Genomic DNA, 22295 nt, shown 5'->3' on the forward strand with positions numbered 1-22295 from the left:
TTTATGATTGCCGACAACGTAGAGTTAGCGATTCCAAACATTTTTACAAATGTCTGTTTTCAAAGAATCCCCTTCAGCTACTGCTTTGCAAAATAAATAAATGCAGAGTATGGCACCTCCACTAACTAACATTGCTGATTATCTAGAAATATGAACCAAAACACTGCCCTCTCCTTTTAAGAAATTAGTAAAGGCTGCTATCCTTGTCAGTCCCATTATAAAAGACCAATGGGAAATGAGTACAGAGACAATACATCATGAACATCGAAACAGGTTTATGTTCGTGATGTGTATTGTCTATGTTGTTATTATGTTAACTATTCAGTATTTGCGAAACACGTGGCAAATTTTAAGTAGTGCAGTTCTATCAGCATTGTGCATTCAAAGCAATTTGTGCATTGATACAATCTAATGAAGTGTTACAACTTCAAATATTTAATACACTTGTCATAGCAGAAGCTATACAACTTCATGAATAAATTTGATGAATTGTCAATTTAGTTATATATATCATGTTTCCGATTTACAGTGTTTGTTTTGTAAAAGAGGCTTATAGATAAATACTGCAAAAGTAACCATATTTGTTGAGAGATTATAGTTTTGAAATCATATTTTTTTATAAGAAATACAGTATTACATAAAATTTTCATTAATTAATTTAATTAAACTTAATGAAGAGGCTTGCCTTAGTATTTTCTTACAAAACTCTTCTATTCTTATTCTCACTATATTACTGAAGTTAAAATTTTATAAATTACTTAAATGAATTTTTTTTAGCACTCAAAAGAAAGCAGACTATCCAAAATATCTCATATCAACAATTGAAGACTCCAATTTTGATATTCGGAACTATAATAAATCATCCCAAATATGAACAAGTGCAAAAAAAAAGACATTAACATCATAAAACGAAATGTGAAGAATAAATAGAATTACAATTTAAAATATTAAATTTTAATATTTAAGTTTTGCAAATTACAGAGTCTGGAGACTAGGCACCAGCGAGGTGATCTGATAGAGGTGTATAAGGCTTTGAATGGTTTGAGCATGCTCAATGCCAATGGGATTCTTCATCTTGATCAGAATAATCACCTCAGAGGGCATAAATTCAAATTGAGGAAGGACGGATGTCGGATAGATGTGCGGAAGTTTGCCTTTGGCCAGCGGGTGGTTGGTTGGTGGAACCGACTTCCATCACTTGTTGAAGTTGATAGCCTAAACAAATTGAAAGCTCAACTGGACAGGTATTTCGAATGAACGGAGGGGTGAAATGGGAGTGGTGTGTGGTTTTTTTTTTTTTTTTTTTGGCTGATGCTGAATAAGCTTGCTTTCTTGCATCATATGCCTTTACTAATGCTAACTCCATTTTAAGTTTAAGCGAAATAGTGCTTTGTTTGTGCCCTGATTTTTCCATTGTATAGTTGAGGGTGATAAATTTACTAATTTATTATTAAACACGAAATTCACCACTTTATACAGTACATGTCACTTACTTCAAGACTGTAAATGAAATGTTTTGCCCACTGACTGGTAATCCCATTTGTTTAAAATGATAAGGGTGGTGTGTGGCAAGCGGCATCCTTGTACTATCGGCGCCTCCGGAGCCAGGTGGGCAGGAGCAGCACAGATTTATGCTCTTCCCTATAACAAATAACACATGCTTCTTGATTAGACCGGGGTTCGAGCCCGCGACCGCCAAATACGGAGGATGCGGGAAGGTCAGGGAATGACCACCGCATATCCCCGGAGCAATATGGCCTTAGTTGCTAATGCTCCTAAAAACCAAATAACAACAACATAACAACCTTGTACTATCTACATATTGTTTATTATCAGATATCAGCCTAGTCAATAGAAAGTTGCATCATAAAGTCATAAACACTAAAACTTTAGTGACGACGCAACGGCCAGTATATATTTTTTGTTCTTCTGAGATGAGAAATCTTTTCATGTTAAGCGTTTTTTGTTTCATGTTAAAAGAATATAGAAAATAAATGTATGAAATCACAGCATTTTGTCAGGATCAGAATATTTTTTCATGTTAAACGTTTTCCAGTGTATACCATTTAGAAAATGTATTTTTTCACTTGAAAGAATAAGAACATGATAATTGATTTGTCCTGAGTAGAATAACTTATAGTGCATGCCAACTTTTATTTATCCATAGCTGCCAACTCTCCTGCTCACCATTGTACTAGAATTGGCATCCTAGGGTGTTTCTACCTTTTTAAAAAACACTGTTTTTCCTCTAGCTTTTCTTAATTTTGTTAAAAAATGATAAACACTGAGAATAGTTTGCTGTAAGTGTTCAGTTAACTATAAAAAAATTATAATGAATTAAAGTTTATTATGTAGGTTTTCAATTTAAATTCATTACATACAACATGACCCAGGAATGATTACCTCTCTCAATTTAAAAAAAAGTCAAGATTAATAAAAGCTTATTAAAATTAATATAATTAAAGATTTATTTTTATGGTATAAAAGCAAACAAAAAACATAGTGGTTCAAAATTATGCATTGAGTTTATTTGCATGCTTATATGATCCAGTGAAGTGATAAAACTTCAATTATTTGATAAATTGCAGACTTAGTTTAGCAGCCACCAACTTTTTGTCATGAATTCCTAAGTCCAAAGAGTGTTACCAACTAGATTATCGGAAGTGTTGAGTTAAATATTATTTAACTTAAATATATTTCTAATAGGTGAAAATATTCATGATCTTATATGCTATTCAGTGAACAGGTTTCTTTGAACCTGTTCACTGTGAATAGCAAATTGCAAGTGAAATGAATCAATTTCAGAAAAAAAAAATATAAATAATAATAGTTTTCAGTTCTTCTCAGTATCATTGAAGGCCAATGAATGATATTTTTTAGATCAGTTCTGTCAGTTTCAGTGTGAGAACCTAACAGGCACTTATGAAAGAATAAACGATTAATGTACAGTAGTCTGGTTGGAGAACTAATAGGTGCACAAGGAAGCATGAAATGTAACAAATTATCCCTAGTCATTCTTTAGATTTAATTCCTTACAGCTAAACATCAGAAAATATTTAACCAGTTGAAAGAAAAACTGAATTCAAGTCTTCTCTTTTTAGTGCAGTTTTGGAAATGCTCTTGACATCCAAGTGTGAACAGCAGTATCATTGTTATAAATAAAACTTTGACATCAGTATGTCTGAATATGTGCAAAGTCTGCTACAACTGCTGCTATTTGAAGCAATTGTAATTAGTTGATGTCCAAAAGACAATCCAAACAGAAATCCACAGACAGAAAAATGCTAGAAAGCTAATGTTTAAAAGTATACTTTATTGGTAAACAGTCATAACCTTCTACTTTTTGTGAGAAATCTCTTTTGTTCCTCCTTTTTTTTTAGAAAGAACTCCCACTTTTTGCAAAAAAAAAAAACACAAACTCCTGTTTTCCTCCTTTCTACAAATACCTCACCTCTCCAGCTTTTTGAACATCAAAAGTTTGTAGCTATGTTTATTCAAAGTCAGTTTTTTGATGTTTTTCAGAATATGAGATTGGATTCTCATATTTATGGCTAGTCTATTCTCTGTTGGAAAGAGCAGAATGATCTCTTTTCTGCTCATTTTTTCTCTGCCACGATGCAATACAATTTGTTTTGCTATCTGTTGTTTGAAAACATATCACTGTTAGAGAAATGTCACATTGCTATTTGCATAGTAAGAAACTATTCAAGGTTATTTTCAAAAAATAAAAAAATAATAAAACTCCTTATCCGTTGTTATTCTTTCAGGATGCATACCTACAGAGAAGAAGAACCACCTTTATAGGAAAATAAAAATAATCAGTCCCAGTTAATAAAAAATCATTATTTCTATCAAATATAGTTGATAGTGGTCACAGGACTATATACTCAGCAGCTTACTGGTGGGTACTCTGCCTGCAGGGTGATACTTGATAACCCTCTTGTGGGATGCTCTGTCTAATAGGTAGTTTCTAAGAACAACATGCTAGTTTTGTAAAAAAAAATTAAGATAGTTTCCTCCTGCACTCCTTATATAAACTCCAACTTATCTGTAAGGTTGGAAGTCTAATGAAATTATTTTTTCTTCAGACACCAGTAAAGAAGACAAAAAAAATACATTGCAGCACTTGGCTACCCACTGGTGGTCCACCATGGTGTGAACATGTTAAAGTTTCCATCATATGGGGTATTATTTCCATCATATTGGGGTATTATATGCTATTACTTGCAGAAAAGAAAAGAGCTCTGCAGTGTTATAGTAATCATCTATGATTTATGATAGTCAGTGAGTCCTGCATACAAATGGGGAGATTAATATTAATAAAAATTTTAAAATTACAAAATATTTGATATAATTTAAAAAGAATTTACCTCATTATTTGTTTAAGCTGTTTTATAGAAGTTTAAATAAAAGAATTAATTACAGAGATTAAGAAATTACTAAAAATATATTAAGAAATTACAATTCTAAAATAAAAAAGCAATAAATAAAGACATAAAAAATGAATTTATGTTGTTTTTTTTATGGACAAGCAGAATTAGGAGGTTCTTAACTATGTGAGATGGCAGGAATTTATCATAAAAAGCTTAGCTGCATAATCATTACCAATACCACCACAGGTTTTTAACAGGCAAACTAGTGATAGGCAGCATAGTAGGAAACAAGGTAATGATGGGTATTTATGGGAGAGAAGATTTCAATAATTAACTATCAGTGTGACTCAAAATATAACACAGATTAAATAATAGTAAGCTGTCTCTGAGATTAGTAAAGTATATTTTCAGATGGTGTTTTTTTTTGTTTTTCTCCAGTAATTTCATTTTCTTATTTCTGTTTCTTTCAGCATATGTTCAGACAAATTGATTACTAAAATAATAAGTAATATATAGATAATAGAGTTAAATTAAAACTGTAGATGTGTTTATGTATTATATTCTAAAATATGCTCCTTCTATTCCCCCTAGAAGCAGAGGTGTTTCTAGTTCCTACACCTGCTATGTATGTGGTACCATGGATGGAAACCAAACCTGGAGAAGCTGATCCTAAAACTGGAATACCTCCTGCTCTTATAACAGTCACATGTTTTGATTTCCTTAACCAGCCAGGTATAAAAGATCATTTCTCCTGTTATTGTCCATGAAAAATGAAATAGTCCTGAATTAATTTATTATAGTCATATGAATATACATTTACAATTTTGAATATGTAGAAATATTCAAAAGTATTTTAAAGTATATATACAGATGATGCTGGAAATACATCAGGCATAATAAAATGAAACCAGAATTTGCCTAAACTAAAAGGTTCAATAATGAATTTCCTTTTGCATATTGCTTATCAGATTGCATTTACTTTCACAATATATTATATTGTAGATAATTTGTTTCTAAGAAAGGAATCCTCTATCCCAGCCTGCTGCTACTGTTTCTTATGCCTGATATGCTGACTCTTGAAGATGGAATTGCAGTTATGTTACTTATGAATTCAAGAATGCTCACGAAAATTGGGAAATTCAGGAAGATATAAATATCAAAATTAGACAGATTTTAGATCCTAGAAGATTCCAAGCTTTAAAAATAAGGCAAATATTCTGGACATTTTCTGAGTAAAATTATTTTTCTTGAATGAAGTTAATGTAACAAATCAACAAATTTGGGATGCATTAACTGCATGAGATATGCAATTGGGGGGAACTTTCTGCTCCCTCAAGAGATTGATGCCAAGAACTCAGTCTGTATGCCTAAGTTGGTCTATGTCCAACTTAGCCATGCAGACACTGAACAAAAATTTATTCACTTTGATATATATGGCATATAACAGATTAAAAATGTGTATCTTCTATGCTAGCTTGCTTACAGAATTGAAATTAAAATATAAGCTTAGCCCATTTTTTCTGCTTACAAGTATATTGGCTATGACTGAAGAAGATGAGCTACAGAAAAAGGTGATAGTGATTGGCAAAAATGAGTGTTAGCTGAATATGCTGATGTTTCAGAAAGAACAGTAATAAGAATTTTTAAGGAATGATTCAAGTTGAAATCATCCAGAAATGAATGGTAGAAAAACAATTTCAAACAAACAAGAACTCCCAAAAACAGTTCTTATTTGCAGAAATTCTTGAACACTAAGGAGGAGAATTGTATATCATGGATATCTTGAGTAGGGTCCCCTTGAAAGAGATCAGTGTTAACAGGTGCACATAAAAAAAACCCAACTAATATGGGCTAAAAGGCATAAAAACTGGACTGTTAATGATCGGAAAGCTGTAGTGTGGTCTGATGAATCCAATTTTTGCCTATACTCTAATGATGCCAGTTTCCAAGTTTACAGGAGAAGCAATGAGACATTTAATCCAGACTGTGTGCAAGGTGGTGGGGTCAGTGATGCTTTGGAGATATTTTTATCTATTATGAACTAGGTTCCCTACTTTAAATACAAACCAGACTGGCTACACAAATATTTTAGATGATCAAGTTGTCCCTTTTGCTAAACATTTGAGGGTTGCTCATGATTCCGATACTTTTGTATTCCAGGATGTCAGCTGTCCAGCACAGGTTCTCTACTTTTTCAATTAGTACAAGGAACATGCGGAATAATAGGGCATTTAAATTAGCCTGTCAAGTAAAAACAAAACTACATCATCCACAAAACCCGAGCAAATTATGGACTAAATTGTTTTCAGAATAGTCTAATATAGATATAAACTATTTAAGGGGTCTAGTTGAATCCTACCAATGAGAATTCAGAAACTGATCCATGCGAAAGGAAGGGTTACACATTATTAATTGAAAAATTACACAGGCGACTAATTTTTTGTCCATTGCAGTAAAGCAAACCAAATTCAAACACAGAATTCAAATTTTTTTGATTTTGAATTCTGTTTTGAGTTGTCTTCTGTAATTCTTATATGATATTATGAAGTTAATGCAACTAGAAGTTTGCATAAACTAAAATAGTCTCTTCTGACTCAGAACTGATAGTTTGAAAGTCATTTGTAAGCATGAACTTTTATTTCATTATTCAAACATTGTAGAGTTCATCTATTTGATATCAAAAACACTCAGTGCCGATACAGATTTTGAGTGATGAAAAAAAAAAAAAAAGAGTCAAAAATGACAGTATTTAGTATGTTATTTTTGTTACATAGGAATAAATGTTATTTATCTTTGTACAGATTAATGTGTAATGGGATAAATAGCTGTTTTAGCACAGCATAGTAAGGTGGTGTTCATTCAACATTTTAAAATTAACAATTAAAATATACTCTGAAGATTATGGTGATGCTCTGAGAATAGAATGACCACCCTAGAAAATTGATATTCTCTTGTAATATTACCCAAATCATATTCAGGTTAATTAGGTTAGATCTACAGATGTGTGCTTTCCATAACATAGGGCAGATAACCTCTAAAAGAAATCTGGAAGTTGCAATTAAACCTTTACTGCAGTGATGTGAAAAATAAACACAGGATAATCTGTTCTGTAGACAAGAGATTCTTTACTGTTGAGTGAAATTTTAATGTATAAGTTGGAGGGAGGGGGATGGGGCAGAGAGATAGGGCCATCCTGCCTTAGTGATGGTTTGGTATGATGTAACGAGGCTGTGAAGGTCACAGGCAAAGACACTACAGGCGAAGGCGCCTCCGTAGCCAGGTGGGAAGGAGCAGCAGTGCGTAGCACACGCTTCTTGATTAGACCGGGGTTCGAGCCCGTCACCACCAAATACGGAGGATGCGGAAAGGTCAGGGAATGACCACCGCATATCCTGGAGCAATATGGCCTTAGTTGCTAATGCTCCTAAAAATCAAATAATAACAACAACACTACAGGCACGGCTTTTGACCAAACCAACATAATGGATTTCATTATGTATATCAGAAAATACAGAAAGGCTGCCATTAGTTTATATGTTTTATAGTTTAATTGGTGCATAGTTGTTTAGTTGTGCATACTTGTTATTTAGAACCACAATCAGTAGTCCAAGCTATGAGGAATGGAAACTGCATTCTGTTCTGAGCTACTGAAAATTTATTTAGAATTTGGAAAAGATAACAATTATACATACCAGCTAAATTAAATTAAATTACTCTTTTAAAGGTTGTAAAAATATTCAACGATAGTTAAAAGGTATTATCACATTTCTTCTTATTAATGGCTATCCAAGGATTTTTTCAAAACTGTGTAGACTGTAATAAAAAATAAACCTAGTTTTCATTATTATCAAAATTTAGATGTATATTCATCCCATTGTATTTTATGCTGCTATACTATGGTCAGATGGGATGACTGCAACTCCCTGTGATGCATTGAGGGCAGTTGAAACCCGTGTAAAAACTGAATCAAGGCAAGAAGAATTCTCTGTTGGCAAATGAACAAAACTGAGAAATTATTGCCAAGCCAGATATTGCAAAATTGAATGGCAATTGATGTAAGTTAGTGTATAGGATTAAAAGCACTGGAAATATCTTTTGCTATCCTCTATGAGAGTATAACAAGCTAAGCATTTTTCACTTGTTTGGCAAGATCTGAATTCAAATCCTATCACAGGCGGGAGTAATTCTTAAAAGGCCTCTTTGATCGGGCCTGCACACCAACCGACATACTAATCAAACCTAAACAAAAATAAAATATTAGGACAACAAGAAATCACACATAGTTATTACCTCCCAATCTTCTTTTATAACTCCCATTTCTAAAATGATGTTTATCGAACTTTGGCTTAGAGAATATCAGAAGGTTGCTCAATTTGGTTAAAGTATCAATAGTGAAGTTAACTCTTGTGTAGCCTAAGTACAAATAAAATTTCGTACTTAGGCTTCTTAGGATCAATTTTTATGGTAAAAATTGATCCTCTAGTTCTTCCCCCACCAACTCTTCTTTCCTTGTGTGATCTTTTGTCTGTGACTTTTTCAAGTTACATATATGTGGGTTACTCAAAAAAAAGCAATGATTTCAATGGTTTTTTTTTTTTTTTTTTTACTTTCTGAATAGCAATTATTGTGACTGTGTTAATCTTCAAGGAAGGAAGCATGTTGTTTTATTTTTTAACCACCACTGCTATAAACTTTTGCTTTTAGTGTCAGAGGAAATTTTGTATCACGATTGAAATTTTTTTTCTTTGTTTAGACTTTTGAAGGGTACTCTATTGCAAAATGATGTGAAGACAACAGTACATCACTGGCTGCACGAACAAAAAATTTTTTTCATGATTGCATTGCATTGCATTGCTTTTTGGTGCACATGTGTGGAACATAATGGAAGCTGTCTGAAAAAATAAGTGTAAAGTTATTTTAGCTTACTGTTATTGTTTTTTTGCTTTCAATCACACACAAATGTACAAAAAAAAAAAGAAAACTTTTTTTGGAAAAAAATTTGGATCATTACTTTTGGTAATCTTCATAATTGTAGATGACAGCAGCTGTACATGTCATTGTGAATTGTAATTGGAACTATTATGTGATAAGTAGTGTTATTATAATCCTAGCAATGGTGCAAAAGTTCTGTATAAACATCAGCTGCATGTAATACATACAGCTGATGTTTTTTAATAAAACATTGGGCAAAGCAGTGCAATTCAGAATTAATTCCTTCTTAAGCTTTGTAATTATAAATGAAAATTCTCTGTAGGTTGTAATGTGGTAATCTCTTCTCTCTCCACTATCCTTTCCTTTAAAGCTAGTAAAGCTCTCATAAAAGTTTCAGATAAGGCATTCATTATTATCAAAATTTAGATGTATATTCATCCCATTGTATTTTATGCTGCTATACTATGGTGTGTTGTTTTTGTCATCATTTAGAAAAAATCTCTTTTGAAAGGGTGATTGAGATGGGCATCCAAAATTTTCAAATATTGTAATTACAGATCAGTAGGTATTGTCATACTTTGATTTTGTGATCAAATTAGTGAATCACTATACTTATTCATCTCATATTTGGGATTATATTGGATGGTTAATCCTTTCTATCCACTTCGTGAACCAGGTTTATGCTTAGAATGTTAGCAGATTAAGCATTATTTAAAAAGGAATCATCTTCTTCACCTGAATTGCTAATAGACAGATTTACAATGGACCATTTTTTAATAGCAGTGTAAAATGTATTAAAACATGGTAAATGAGGAAATATTTGGTTTGCTCCTAAGTACTTGATGTAAAGTTCTTGATTTAACATTTAAAATTTTTTATATGTATTATAATGTAAGTGGACTTACATCGGAATGAATTTTCAAATATCTTACACTTTGCTGGGATACCAACAAAGCATGTACAGAAATTTAAAGATTCAGTTAATCTTTGTATTTCTATATACTAAATGATCACAAGGAGTGATGATTTAATTAGCAGCTAGTGCAAGACTTATCTTTATTGCCATCAACTAAATCTTCTGAGAATTTCTCCTTCTCAAAATACTCTCCCTTGAACTTTACACACTTTCGCTACTGTTGTGTGTGGCGCCTCCATAGCCAGGTGGGAAGGAGCAGCAGTGTGTAGCACACGCTTCTTGATTAGACCGGGGTTCGAGCCCGCCACCACCAAATACGGAGGATGCGGAAAGGTCAGGGAATGACCACCGCATATCCCGGAGCAATATCCTTAGTTGCTAATGCTCCTAAAAAAAAAAAAAATAAATAAAATAAAATAAATAATAGCTACTGTTGTATCCACACATTAAATGATTCTTGCAAGCTATTTTTCAGAAAGTTGCAAAGTCTTCCACTGTGGCTCTGCAAGCATTGTTGTGAGGTGCGAAACACTTGCCTTTCAGAGCTTTCTTCAGATGTGGAAACAGGAAGAAATCACAGGGTTAAGTCTGGTGATTTGGGGGGGGGGGTAGAATGTCAGCATTTATGGAACTGATCACTGCCTGCACAATATTAGCCATATATGGCCTGCATTGTCTTGATGGAGGAACGGAACCACTTCACACTGGAAATTTCTCGACGTTTCTCACAAATGGCATGGCAAAGTTTGACTCTGAGAACCTCAGAGTTCCTTATATATTCTTACATAAGGCACAAAATGTGTAACAAGAATGCCTTTTATGTCAAAAAACACAAGAAGCATTTATTTGTCAGCTGAACAAAAAGCTTGAAATTTCTTAGGTCTTAGTGAATCAGAATGTTTCCACTCATTCAACTGTGGTTTTGTCTCTGGACCAGAGTGAAAAATCCAAGTTTCATCACAAGTCACTATTTGATTTAAGAAGTTTTGACCCTGTGTTTCAAAACAACAAGCATTTCTTTGCACAAGTCTACTCTTTGCTGTTTTTGTTCTGGATCAAATTGTGTGTGGAATCCAGCTGGCAGAAATTTGCAACATTTTCAGATGATCTTTCACAACATTGTGAGCACTACCGTATGAAATGGACATTCTAACAGTTAATTCACAAGTAGTAATTTGCTTGTCTTCATCCAAGATTTTCTGGGCTTTTGAAATTTGCTCAGGAGTTGTTAAGGAGGAAGGTTGACCAGGTCTTTGGTCATCTGCAACAGTCTCACAGCTTTCACTGAATCGTTTGTGCCATTTAAATGTGACTATCCTACCAAGGCACTCAATACCATACACTTCATTCATCTCTTTAACTGTTTCTGATGTATTTAAGCCTCAACTGACCCAATAAAGAATCACATATTGCTGTTCAATTGGTATGTCCAACATGATATTTGCTTCAAAACGATTGTCAGTGACATGTGGCTAAAAAACTCTCTTCACACAGTGCTAGCTCGACAAGTACTGGTATGCACACAGATTCTGCTCAGTAGCGATCGCGATCAGAGAGAACGTCTCTAGTAGCAATTATGGAAAGTTTGCATGGTAAATATAAAATCTTGCACCAGTCTGCAAATTAAATAATTACCCCTTGTATTATATTGGTTCAATAAAGAATCTTCATCTTCTTCTTATTACTATTTATTTATTTAATTGTAATTAATATATTTCCAGCTAAACTCTATTTAAAACTTGAGAGGCCACTAAAATTGAATTTCAGTGAAGCAAAATATGACCAAGCAGTTTTATTTGCTGAATCAGCACTTCAGAAGATTATCACACATCCAAGTTTTCAGAACCTTTACATCTCAGATATTAAGCCAAGTGAAGAAGAAGACCAGTCAAGTAAAGAAGTGTCTAGTAGTACTGACACTCAAACCACTTCTTTATTGAAGGGCTCAACCCAAGTAACGGCTGCTCTTTCCATATTTCACATAATTGAAATATCAACAGTGCAGACAATTGTTGTGTTTGATGTTTCTCCTAAAGTGGATGATACTCAAATGGTTCTTTCAGTTAACAATATTTTTACCCACACTACTCTTGAAGCCACTTCCTTAGGTAAGACACTTAAATAAGTTTAATTGATTTATGGAAATTTATAGTTGCTACTTGATTTAAAAGTGAGTTCCCTGGGAGGGAGGGGGGGTAAAATCATTCACATAAAAAAAATTCCATTTCTGCCCTACTCTTTGGTAACCTTCAGGAACATTCTGAAAGATGAGTCAGCAACAGTAAATTTCATTTCAGTTCACATATGTAATTTTTTGTGGGAAAACTTAGCTGTTCTTTATGCCATGTGGCATAAAGCCACGTGGCATAAAGAACAGCTTAGTTTGCCCACAAAATGCCATGTGGCTTTATGCAATGTAGCATAAAGCCACAGAGATATTATGAGAGACCTTGCCATTAGTCAAGTTTAGTTTTTCTCTCTTGTTTTTTGTTAGTGAATGTTGTCTGTGAGTGCTGCTCATTTATTTGAAAGTTAGTGTTAAACGTAAAGTGATATAAGATAAAAAAACAATATGTACTAGATACTGGAAAACCATATAATTATTTTCAGAAACTTAACTACCATAAATATTAACATAATTTACTTTTAAAGTAGTCAAAAAATCCTTCATAAATATTCATATGTAACATCATTATAAATTGCTGAAGGATAATATGCTAAAATTAGTATTTAGGTTACGAATTTTAAAAAAATACTGCCATTATGATTATAATATTTTAATATTACAGAGCTAAGAGTGTTATTATTGCACTTTTTTTTTTTCTTTTTGTGTAGGATTGTAGCATCTGTAAACCAGATGCTTATTGACATTTAACTTGAATTTCTGTAGGTTGTAATTCTCAGGAAATACTTAAGGAAGAAGATTGTAGAGAGACAGAGATAAGAAATAAATGAAGAAAAAGAAGAATACATAAGGAAAAATTGGTAGAGAGAGAAGAGATAAATTTAGAAAATGGAAAATGTATCTATGGAAGAAGGTTGTAGAAAGTGAAGAAATAAATGAAGGGAAAAAAATACACATGGAAGAAGGTTATAGAGAGAGAAAGAGAGAAAATAAATTAAGAAAAAGAATACATGGAAGAAGGTTATAGAGAGAGTGAGAGAGAAGAAATAAATTAAGAAAAAGAATACATATGGAAGACAATTATAGAGAGAGAAGAAATAAATTAAGAAAAAGAAGAATTCATATGGAAGAAGGTAGTAGAGAGAGGGAGAAAAAAGAAAAGTTAGTTTTAGGTTTTTTTGGTTTAACTATGAATGGATGCTACATAGCCACACAGGTTTTGGTTTGGAAGAAGGATGGAATTACAAATATCAAGTCAAAAGAATAGTTCCCATAGTATGGTGTTGTGTTTGTGTGAAGGTTGGGTATACAGAAGATTATTTGTTGATATTGGACTTGAAAGTTACAGGAAATACATAAGAAGGAAGATGGTTTTAAAGAACAAAAGTAGAAGGGTTAAATGAGGAAAAATTAGTTCCCTGAATTCAGCTGTGAATATATGGTGACTAACTGATGCATGTGATTGTACTGGTTGGAAAAACAATGGGGAATTATCCTTACGAGACAAAAAAAGTTTGTCTCGTAAGGATAATAACAAGTCAGTTTATTTTCCAAATCCAGTACAATACATGATAAAATTAGAGAAAATACAGAGACATGTTACAGCACTGCAGGAAATGTCCAGCTTACTTTACAATGATAGAGTATAAAATGATCCAAAACTCTGAATTGTCCAGGACCAGAAAGATTTATTTAAATGTTGACATTAATAACAGTGTTAATGAAAAGATTTCTCCCAAGTTAGTTGTAAATGGTATCAAAATTTAATGTAGATATTTACAAGTGTTACCAAAATACTCATATGAGGCACCTCCGTAGCCAGGTGGGCAGGAGCAGTAGTGCGTAGCACATGCTTCTTGATTAGACCGGGGTTCAAGCCCGTGACCACCGAATATGGAGGATGTGGAAGGTCAGGGAATGACCACCGTAATGACGTATTGTTTTGGCATGAAATGACCATTTCATGCCAAAACAATAAAAACGCTGAACCCATATACAGGGTGTCTCAAAAATATTGGTACAAACATTTAGGGGAGGTAGGTAACATCTAAAGGAATGTGAATTGCCTAGGAACCCATAACTGGAAACGTCACAGGAAAGTAGTAGCGGAGGGAGGCACAAGAAGCAGAAATGACACAAGACAGTAATTAGTGGCAAACATTTATTTGACATAATATTAACAATGGAGTACGAGATGGATGCATTTCATGATGTTACAACAGATGCTCGAAGGTTCCATCATGAGGCGCAATGCATGCGTGACACCGACACAGCATGGATTGGCGGACATGGTCGAACACACCTGGAGTTTCTTTGACAGTAGCAGCAGCGCAGACGAGTCTCGCCACGAGATCCATTTCCATCTTCACAGGCAATTCATACACGATAGATTTGAGGGCCCTCCACAGAAATAAATCAAGGCTCGATCAGGTGAGTGTGGGGGCCAGGCAACGGGTCCACCATGGCCAATCCATCGACGCCCAAAACGCCTGTTCAAATGGTCACAAACACACCTTCCATAATGGGCAGGCACCCCGTCATGTTGAAACCAAATGTTGCATCTCACATTTGCTGGAACATCGTCAAGTAACCCTGGTAGAACTTGTTCAAGAAAGATCCGATATTTAGCGGAGTTCATGCGGGATGGTAACAGGTATGGGCCGACTAAGCAGTCACCGACCATACCTGCCCACACATTTATTGCGACGTGATGTTGTGCCGCATGGGGGTGCACACCGTGTGGGTTGTCGTGAGCCCACACATGAGCATTGTGCTGATTGAATAAGCCTTCCCGAGTGAAATAAGCCTCATCCGTGAACAAAACATAGGCTGGAAAATTCAAGTCTTGAACACTTTCTTGGAGAAACCGCTGCGCAAAAGCCACATGTGCAGGATGATCTTGGGGGAGCAGTAACTGAACCCTTTGGAGATGAAAGGGGTGTAAGGAATCGTCGTGCCAGACACGCTGTACACTGCAATGAGACACTCCTAGGGCAGAGGCAACAGCACGTGTGCTGGTAGTAGGATTATTCTGGACGGCATTCAACACACTTTCTTTCATGGTGGGAGTTCGTGTCGAAATTGGTCTTCCCCCCACTACTCCTGTTACCTCTAAATGACTCATAATCACACAAATTTTGATGCACACGTGCAAACAAACGGTGGTCCAGTACATGTCTGTCTGGGAAGTGTTCTCCATAAATTCATTGAATGGCTCGTCCATTGCCCTTTGCTAATCCATACACTAGGTGCATGTCTGCCAGCTCACAGTTCGTATATCGATGCATGCTCTTCGTGCGGCGACTACTGCTTGAATGAGTAAACCAGAAATTTTCCCTCTCGCAAACTGATGAACAGCGCCGTCTACCGACTTACAGTGATGTTTCCGGTTATGGGTTCCTATGCGATTCACATTCCTTTAGATGTTACCTACCTCCCCTAAACGTTTGTACCAATATTTTTGAGACACCCTGTATATATAATGGGAAAAGGCGAGGACAAAAAAAAATCAAAATACTCATATGAAAGGTTAAGTAGTAATGACAAAGAAGCAAGGAGAATGAAGGCAAATTAGAATAGAGATCTAAAAATAAAAATGGTACAGTTGAGTGACTAAAGGAGTGGTTCTTTGTACAACATGTTAAAGCAAGCTTGCACACAGTTAAATTATTTTCTTCATTTGTAATTCTAACAGCAGAGCAAAGAAGAACTATTCTTGAAACAGTTTTTTAATGTAGGTTTTTTTTTTAATCAAAGAATGCACTAGTTCATAGTATCTCAGAGAGGATGAGAACCAGTGTATTTGGCAGATATTTTTATTATAATCACATGAGGTCACCTTTTTGTTCAAATTTTATTTTTCAACCTATAAATAGAGGTTACTTGTCATCTAATATAATGATAATGATGCTGTTGTCACATATTATAGAGTTTGGTTGTGTTTTATAAATATTCAAAAATTGAAAGAAGAAATTTGAAGCAAATCCAGTTACTCGGGGTTTAGGCAGGTTATTACAAGTCTTGGGCTAAGTGAAAATGAAAGTATCGAAGAATTCTGTGCTTATATTAACATGAATTGGTGGAAATTAATGGAAATTGATGAACAACATTGTTACCCCATGGCATAACCATTGATAATTCTGCACTGGTTGCAGACAAACTGAATAAATATTTTGCAACTACATTAATATTTGAAATCTGGTGATACCAGAAGTTTATCTAATACTGATTAGGAGTGAAATGATTTTATGATAACTGAAAGGAAGCTGGAAGAGCAATTTTTGCAGCAAAAAGGAAAAAGGCAACTGCTTGTTCTGATGAAATCTATCATTATATAAAAAGAAGCAGCAAAAGAGGTTATTAATCCTTTAACTATAATAAAGAGAGCATATTTGGATTCAGAAGAGGGCCATGTACACAGTCTGTTACAAAATTAAAGTAACTGATTTTATAAAAAATGTTGTTCTGGAAGCATTCTTCTGTGAGGTCCTTTAGTGCATCAGTAATGGTGCTCTGAATGTTGTTGATCATCCAAAAATAATGTCCTTTCAAATGATTCTTGAACTTTGGGAAAAAAAAAAAAAAGTCACCTGGTGATAGATATGGGGAATGTGGTGGCTGTTGGAGTGCTGGAATATTTACGAAGGTCAAAAACTCCATAACAGACATCATACAGTGGCAGAGCACATTGTCTTGACGCAAAATTTAGTTTTTGGCCTTTTTCAGTCAAATGGCAGACCTCTTTTTCATAGCCACTTAAGGAGTTCTTGGTAGAAAGTTTAGTGGACAGATTTACTTTGTGGCATAAACTCTCTCTGCACCACTCCACACTGATAATAAAAACATTGTTTTGTTTCTGGATTTGCCCATTTGTGCTTTTTTCGGGCCTTGCATTTGAGGCGTGCTATTCTTCACTTTGTTTTTTTGTTTCTAGATTATACTCAAAATTCCAAGTTTCATCACCTCTTATTGCTTGCTGAAAGAACTCTGGCTTAGTTTCAACACAGGAACAAAGGGGTTCTCTTACCAGGAGAGGATTAAATTCTGTCAGTTGCAACATCTGAAGACTAGGCACCTGCGAGGTGATCTGATTGAGGTGTACAATGGTTTGACTAGGCTCAGTGCTGATGGGATACTTACGCTTGCCTGAGATTAAGAACCTGAGGGGGCATAGATTCAAATTGAGGAAAGACAGTTGTAGAATAGATGTGCAGAAGTTTGCCTTTAGCCAGTGGGTGGGTGGTTTGCTGGAACAGATTTCCATCTGTTGTTGTGGAAGTTGATAGCCTTAAATAAATTTAAGGCTTAACTAGACAAACATTTGGAGTGACCAGATGGGAAGATTTTTTTTTTTTTTGGCTGATGCTCTATAAGCTTGCTTTCTTGCATCATATGCCTCAATTAATGCTAATGCTAATTCAGCAAGTTATTTTGGCGCCATTTTTGCCAGATTTTGTGCATGTCCAAATATGCTCTTTAAATGTCATATACGACTTGGTGACTCATATTCAGCTCATCTGCCATCAGTTTCATAGTCATCTATCAGACAGACACAATCAAAACTATCTCCTTCTCCACATTCTCCTCTGTTGTTGCTGCTGAGACAGGTCTCCAAGCACATGGTTCATATTGAACAACTTTACGTCTTTCCAAAAAGGCCTTGTGCCATTGGAAAACTTGAGCCCGAGATAACTTGATCTCCATAAGCTCTTTTTAACTTTTTACATTTCTGTCATGCTTTGATTGAGTTTAACACAAAATTTAATGGCATAATGTTGCTTGAAATTCTTCCACTCTATTTTTCATGATCCAGTCAACAAACACGTGGATGTTTACTTCATGATGACTTGGTACACACTGAACACAAGACATGACTACTCTTGATGTGTATGGGGTGGGGTTCATCCCATATACTGATATATTAGCATTAGTTGAGGCATATGATGCAAGCTTATAGGGCAACAGCCAAAAAAAAAACCTTCCCATTTCACCCATCCGGTCACTCCAAATGTTTGTCTAGTTCGGCCTTAAAAATTTATTTAAGCTATCAACTTCCACAACAACAGATGGAAGTCTGTTCCAGCAATCAACTACCTGCTGGCTAAAGGCAAACTTCCGCACATTTATTCTACAACTGTCTTTCCTCAATTTTAATCTATATCCCCTTAGGTTTTTAATCTGAGCAAGTGGAAGTATCCCATCGGCATTGATGGGAAGTATCCCATCAGCCATTCAAGGCCTTGTACACCTCATTGAGATCACCTTTCAGGTGCCTAGTCTCCAGATGCTGCAACTTACAGAATTTAAGCCTCACTTGGTAAGAGAAGCCCTTTGTACCTCTCACCAATCTTGTTGCCCTTCACTGTACTCGTTTGAGCATCTATACATCCTTCCTAAAATGAGGCCTTCAGACCTGTACGCAGTACTCAAGGTGTGGCCTGACCATTGTCTTATACAAGGGTATAATCATTTCTTGTCTCTGCTAGCAAAATTCCTATATATCATTGACAAAACTCCATGACCTGCTGTGGCAGCCTGGCTGCACTGCTCAGAGAACCTCATATCCATCTGCACAATTACCCCAAAGTCTTTTTCATTTTCCACTGAGTGTAGTACCATGCAGTTGGTATGTTTCTCTTGGGTTACTGCTACCCATATGCAGTACTTGTCACGTGTTAATTTGTCAAGTGTCACGTGTTAATTTGTATGTATTCCATGCATTTTTCTTCTCTGCCATATGTCTCATTAGTTCATCTGACATCCATTTAGGCCTAAACTTTGAACAATATTTCTTAGTTGGTATGTAAAGCCTAGTAGCTTCCAAGAAAAGTTCTTTGAATGCTTCCCATTTTGAATTTGCTGTTGGTAACATCATCAGTTGGTCCCACAGTATAGAATTTAAATACAGTCTCAGTCCAAGTTGCCTTTACAAAAGCAATAACCCTTCTCTTAACCCCTAATGGTAGTTACCTCTTTGAGTAGATCCCACTTCAGCACACTGTGATCACTGCCACCTAGTGGTTCATTTATCTGCAGATTCTTAATGCATGAAGAATCACTACGGATAATCAAATCAAGAGTATTACTCCCTCTAGTTGCCTCCCGAACATGCTGATGTAGAAAACAATCATCCAATAAATCCACAAAAGCCTTGCTAGTGTGTGAGTAACCAGCCCCCAAATTCCAGTCAATATCTGGGAAATTAAAATCCCCCATTATAAGACTCTCTGATTTACTGGCCCACTGTATTTCCCTGTACAGTTTCTTATTATACTCATCAGAGTCATTAGGCCTATAGCACACTCCTACTCTCAATTTTGATCTCCCAATGCTTATGTCACACCAAACTGACTCAACACTGCACTGTCCACCCATGTCTATCTTTTCTGTACACATCGTACTCCCCTAATTCCAATTCTGTATTCCTTATCTCTGCGTGACATCATGTCTCTGATATCCCAACAACATCATAGCCTTTTAGGTCTGTGAGAATAACAATACTTTCCCAGTAGACATTGTCCTTCAGATAACCTCACAACCAACCTCATCCCAGTAGTCACAGGGAGGGGGGCATCAAGCAAGCAGGATGTATAAGCTGTCAGATAGGAGCTACTAATTAATACATTTTCAGTGAAAAAGCAGCAACAACAACAATTCTTACAATGGGTAGGTACGCTCTGTGAGGCATCCCATCCTGCAGAACAATTTTTTATGCAGTCTTTTGGTGTTGAGGGTCTGGAACAGTTTTGCTTGCCAACATCTCCTGATACCACTGGCCAATTACAGAGCAGGTTCTAGGTCTCATAGAACAAACCTATTCAATAATAATATACCAATTATGAATGATGCTGTAAAGCCATACCATACTATGACCTTCAGTGAGTGTAGGATGAGGCCTCCTGTACAATGTGTGGGTGCTGGAATTTACATTCAGATGGAAATGGGCTTCACCTCACCTAAAACACTCCTCCATAGTGACAATTTTTTAATCTGCATTTGTTGGACTGGTTTCTGCCCTCCTCCTCCTCCTCACTTACCCAAAAGACATCCAGTTTCCTCTAACTTTTATCGGCGCAATATGGCCTAAGTAGCTCTTGCGCCAGAAAACACCACAACAACAACAACAACAACTAACTTTTATCACATTATGGATGGCATGTTAAACAGCCCTCATTGAATATTCTTCTGATGCCAGTATTCCTGAGTTGCAACTATCATATTAGTAAAGGTTCACCATAAAATGTGCACTAAGGTAATGCAAGAGGTGTTTGCTTTCTGTTAGTGCTGCTTCTCACATTTCCTTTTATACCAAAAATAAATGGTATAAAGATGCAAAATACACAAACTGCAGCATCACTTTTGCCAACTGTGGCAACTTTCTTTTCCATGGCATTCTCTCCTGCATTTACTTGTTTCATTATCTGAAACATATTGCTCTAGAGAGTATTAAGAACAGTTTAATTATGATAACCCTATATATTTCCAGTAGTTTTCTTTTTGAAATGTGAAGAATCAACTTGTAGAAATAAGAAAAAAATTATTCCACATACAATTAATATCATATCACAAAATGGTTAATAACTACCCCAGGGGCTCACATATGGTAAGTATGGGCATGGCAACCCCAGGGTCCTGAGCTGGACATCATAATTCTTCTTTCTTGCTTTCTTGGTGATTCCCTTCTACTTCTGACTCTCTCTCTCTCTCTCTCTCTCTCTCTCTCTCTCTCTCTCTCTCAGGGTAACATGGGATTTTTTTTTTTTTTTGGCTGGTGCAGCATAAACCTCCGACTTCCTTGCACCTGGCTAATAATAATAATATTAAAAATAATAATAATATCTATAATTACAAATATTAAAGTAATTAGACTAAACCAAAACTGAAAGAAATCTTTATTTTATTGAAAGCAGAATTAATAATTTATTAACCATTAAAGGGATTGTTGCATCAGTAGGTTGGTCCATGATAAGAAACCGCATGTTTTTATAGGTAATTTTGGACAGTGCTGGGTGCATTGTTTTTTGTTTCATGGTGGTCATTCCTCGAAAGAATAGCAATGGAGATTTAATTCAAATGGGCACCTTTGTAATAAATTGTTAACTGTGAACAGAAAACCTAATGGAAAATTTTGAAAGAAAAGCCAAAATATTAAAAGGAGGAGAAAGCTCTACTACTTGATTCCACCCTGATCCAGAAAGCTGTCACTTGCAAGAAAAGTAAAGGCTGCTGATAACCAAATTTGTCTAAATAAAGCACCAGTCTTTGCTATGCTGTCACACCTCCTTTACAATTTAATAAATGCAGTATGATGTTTTCTGCAAGGCAATTCTATTTATCCCATATGGAAATGATGAAAATGAATACTAGCCACTAGCCAATGGGAATGGGATTGACAAAATGACCGTGGATGTATATACAGCTTTAACCTTTTTCTCTAATTTGACTTATTTGTGCTGGCCCCTGCAGTACTCCCACACTTGCCTTCAGAAATTCAATAGGTAATTTGATTTCTCTGGATTGACAGCAAATTTTTTTGGGGCCCTTGTAAAAATGTTTATTATGAAACGCCCTTACTTTAATAGTAAAAAATTAGGATTACAGAATCAATATAAAAATGTAAAGAAAATAAATCTGCATATATTCTAAGGAAATATATACAAATCTGAACATGTCGGTGGCATGCACATTTTGACTAAAAGCTGCATTACAAATTGAAAGTATATTTTATATGCAAATTTTATAAGGAACACGAGCACTCATGCTCGTTGTTACACCTGGATATCGCCGATTTTGGCTGTGTCCATTTACAGGCCAAGTATGGGCCCTAGGCACATGCCTAGTTTGCCTAGGCCTAAGATAGGCCTGTATAAGGTTGTTACAAAGCATTATTAAACAGCTATGTTTAATAATGCATGATTTTTTTGTCTGTTTAAGATAATTCTAATTTATA

General features: G+C 35.2%; 1 protein-coding gene across 2 annotated transcripts in view; it reads left to right on the forward strand.

Moving 5' to 3' along the window:
* Positions 1-22295, forward strand: part of Vps13B (vacuolar protein sorting 13B) — a 965007-nt gene that overhangs the window by 427346 nt on the left and 515366 nt on the right. For both annotated transcript variants that reach the window (XM_090386413.1, XM_090386414.1), the window contains exons 22-23: positions 4965-5105; positions 11943-12329. In XM_090386413.1, the coding sequence (XP_090242539.1) occupies positions 4965-5105; positions 11943-12329 (528 nt within the window). The remainder of the gene's footprint in view (positions 1-4964; positions 5106-11942; positions 12330-22295) is intronic.

Source organism: Mastigoproctus giganteus, chromosome 12, assembly GCF_048544385.1.
Source record: "Mastigoproctus giganteus isolate SK-2022 chromosome 12, ASM4854438v1, whole genome shotgun sequence".
NCBI classification, from domain to species: Eukaryota; Metazoa; Arthropoda; class Arachnida; order Uropygi; family Thelyphonidae; genus Mastigoproctus; species Mastigoproctus giganteus.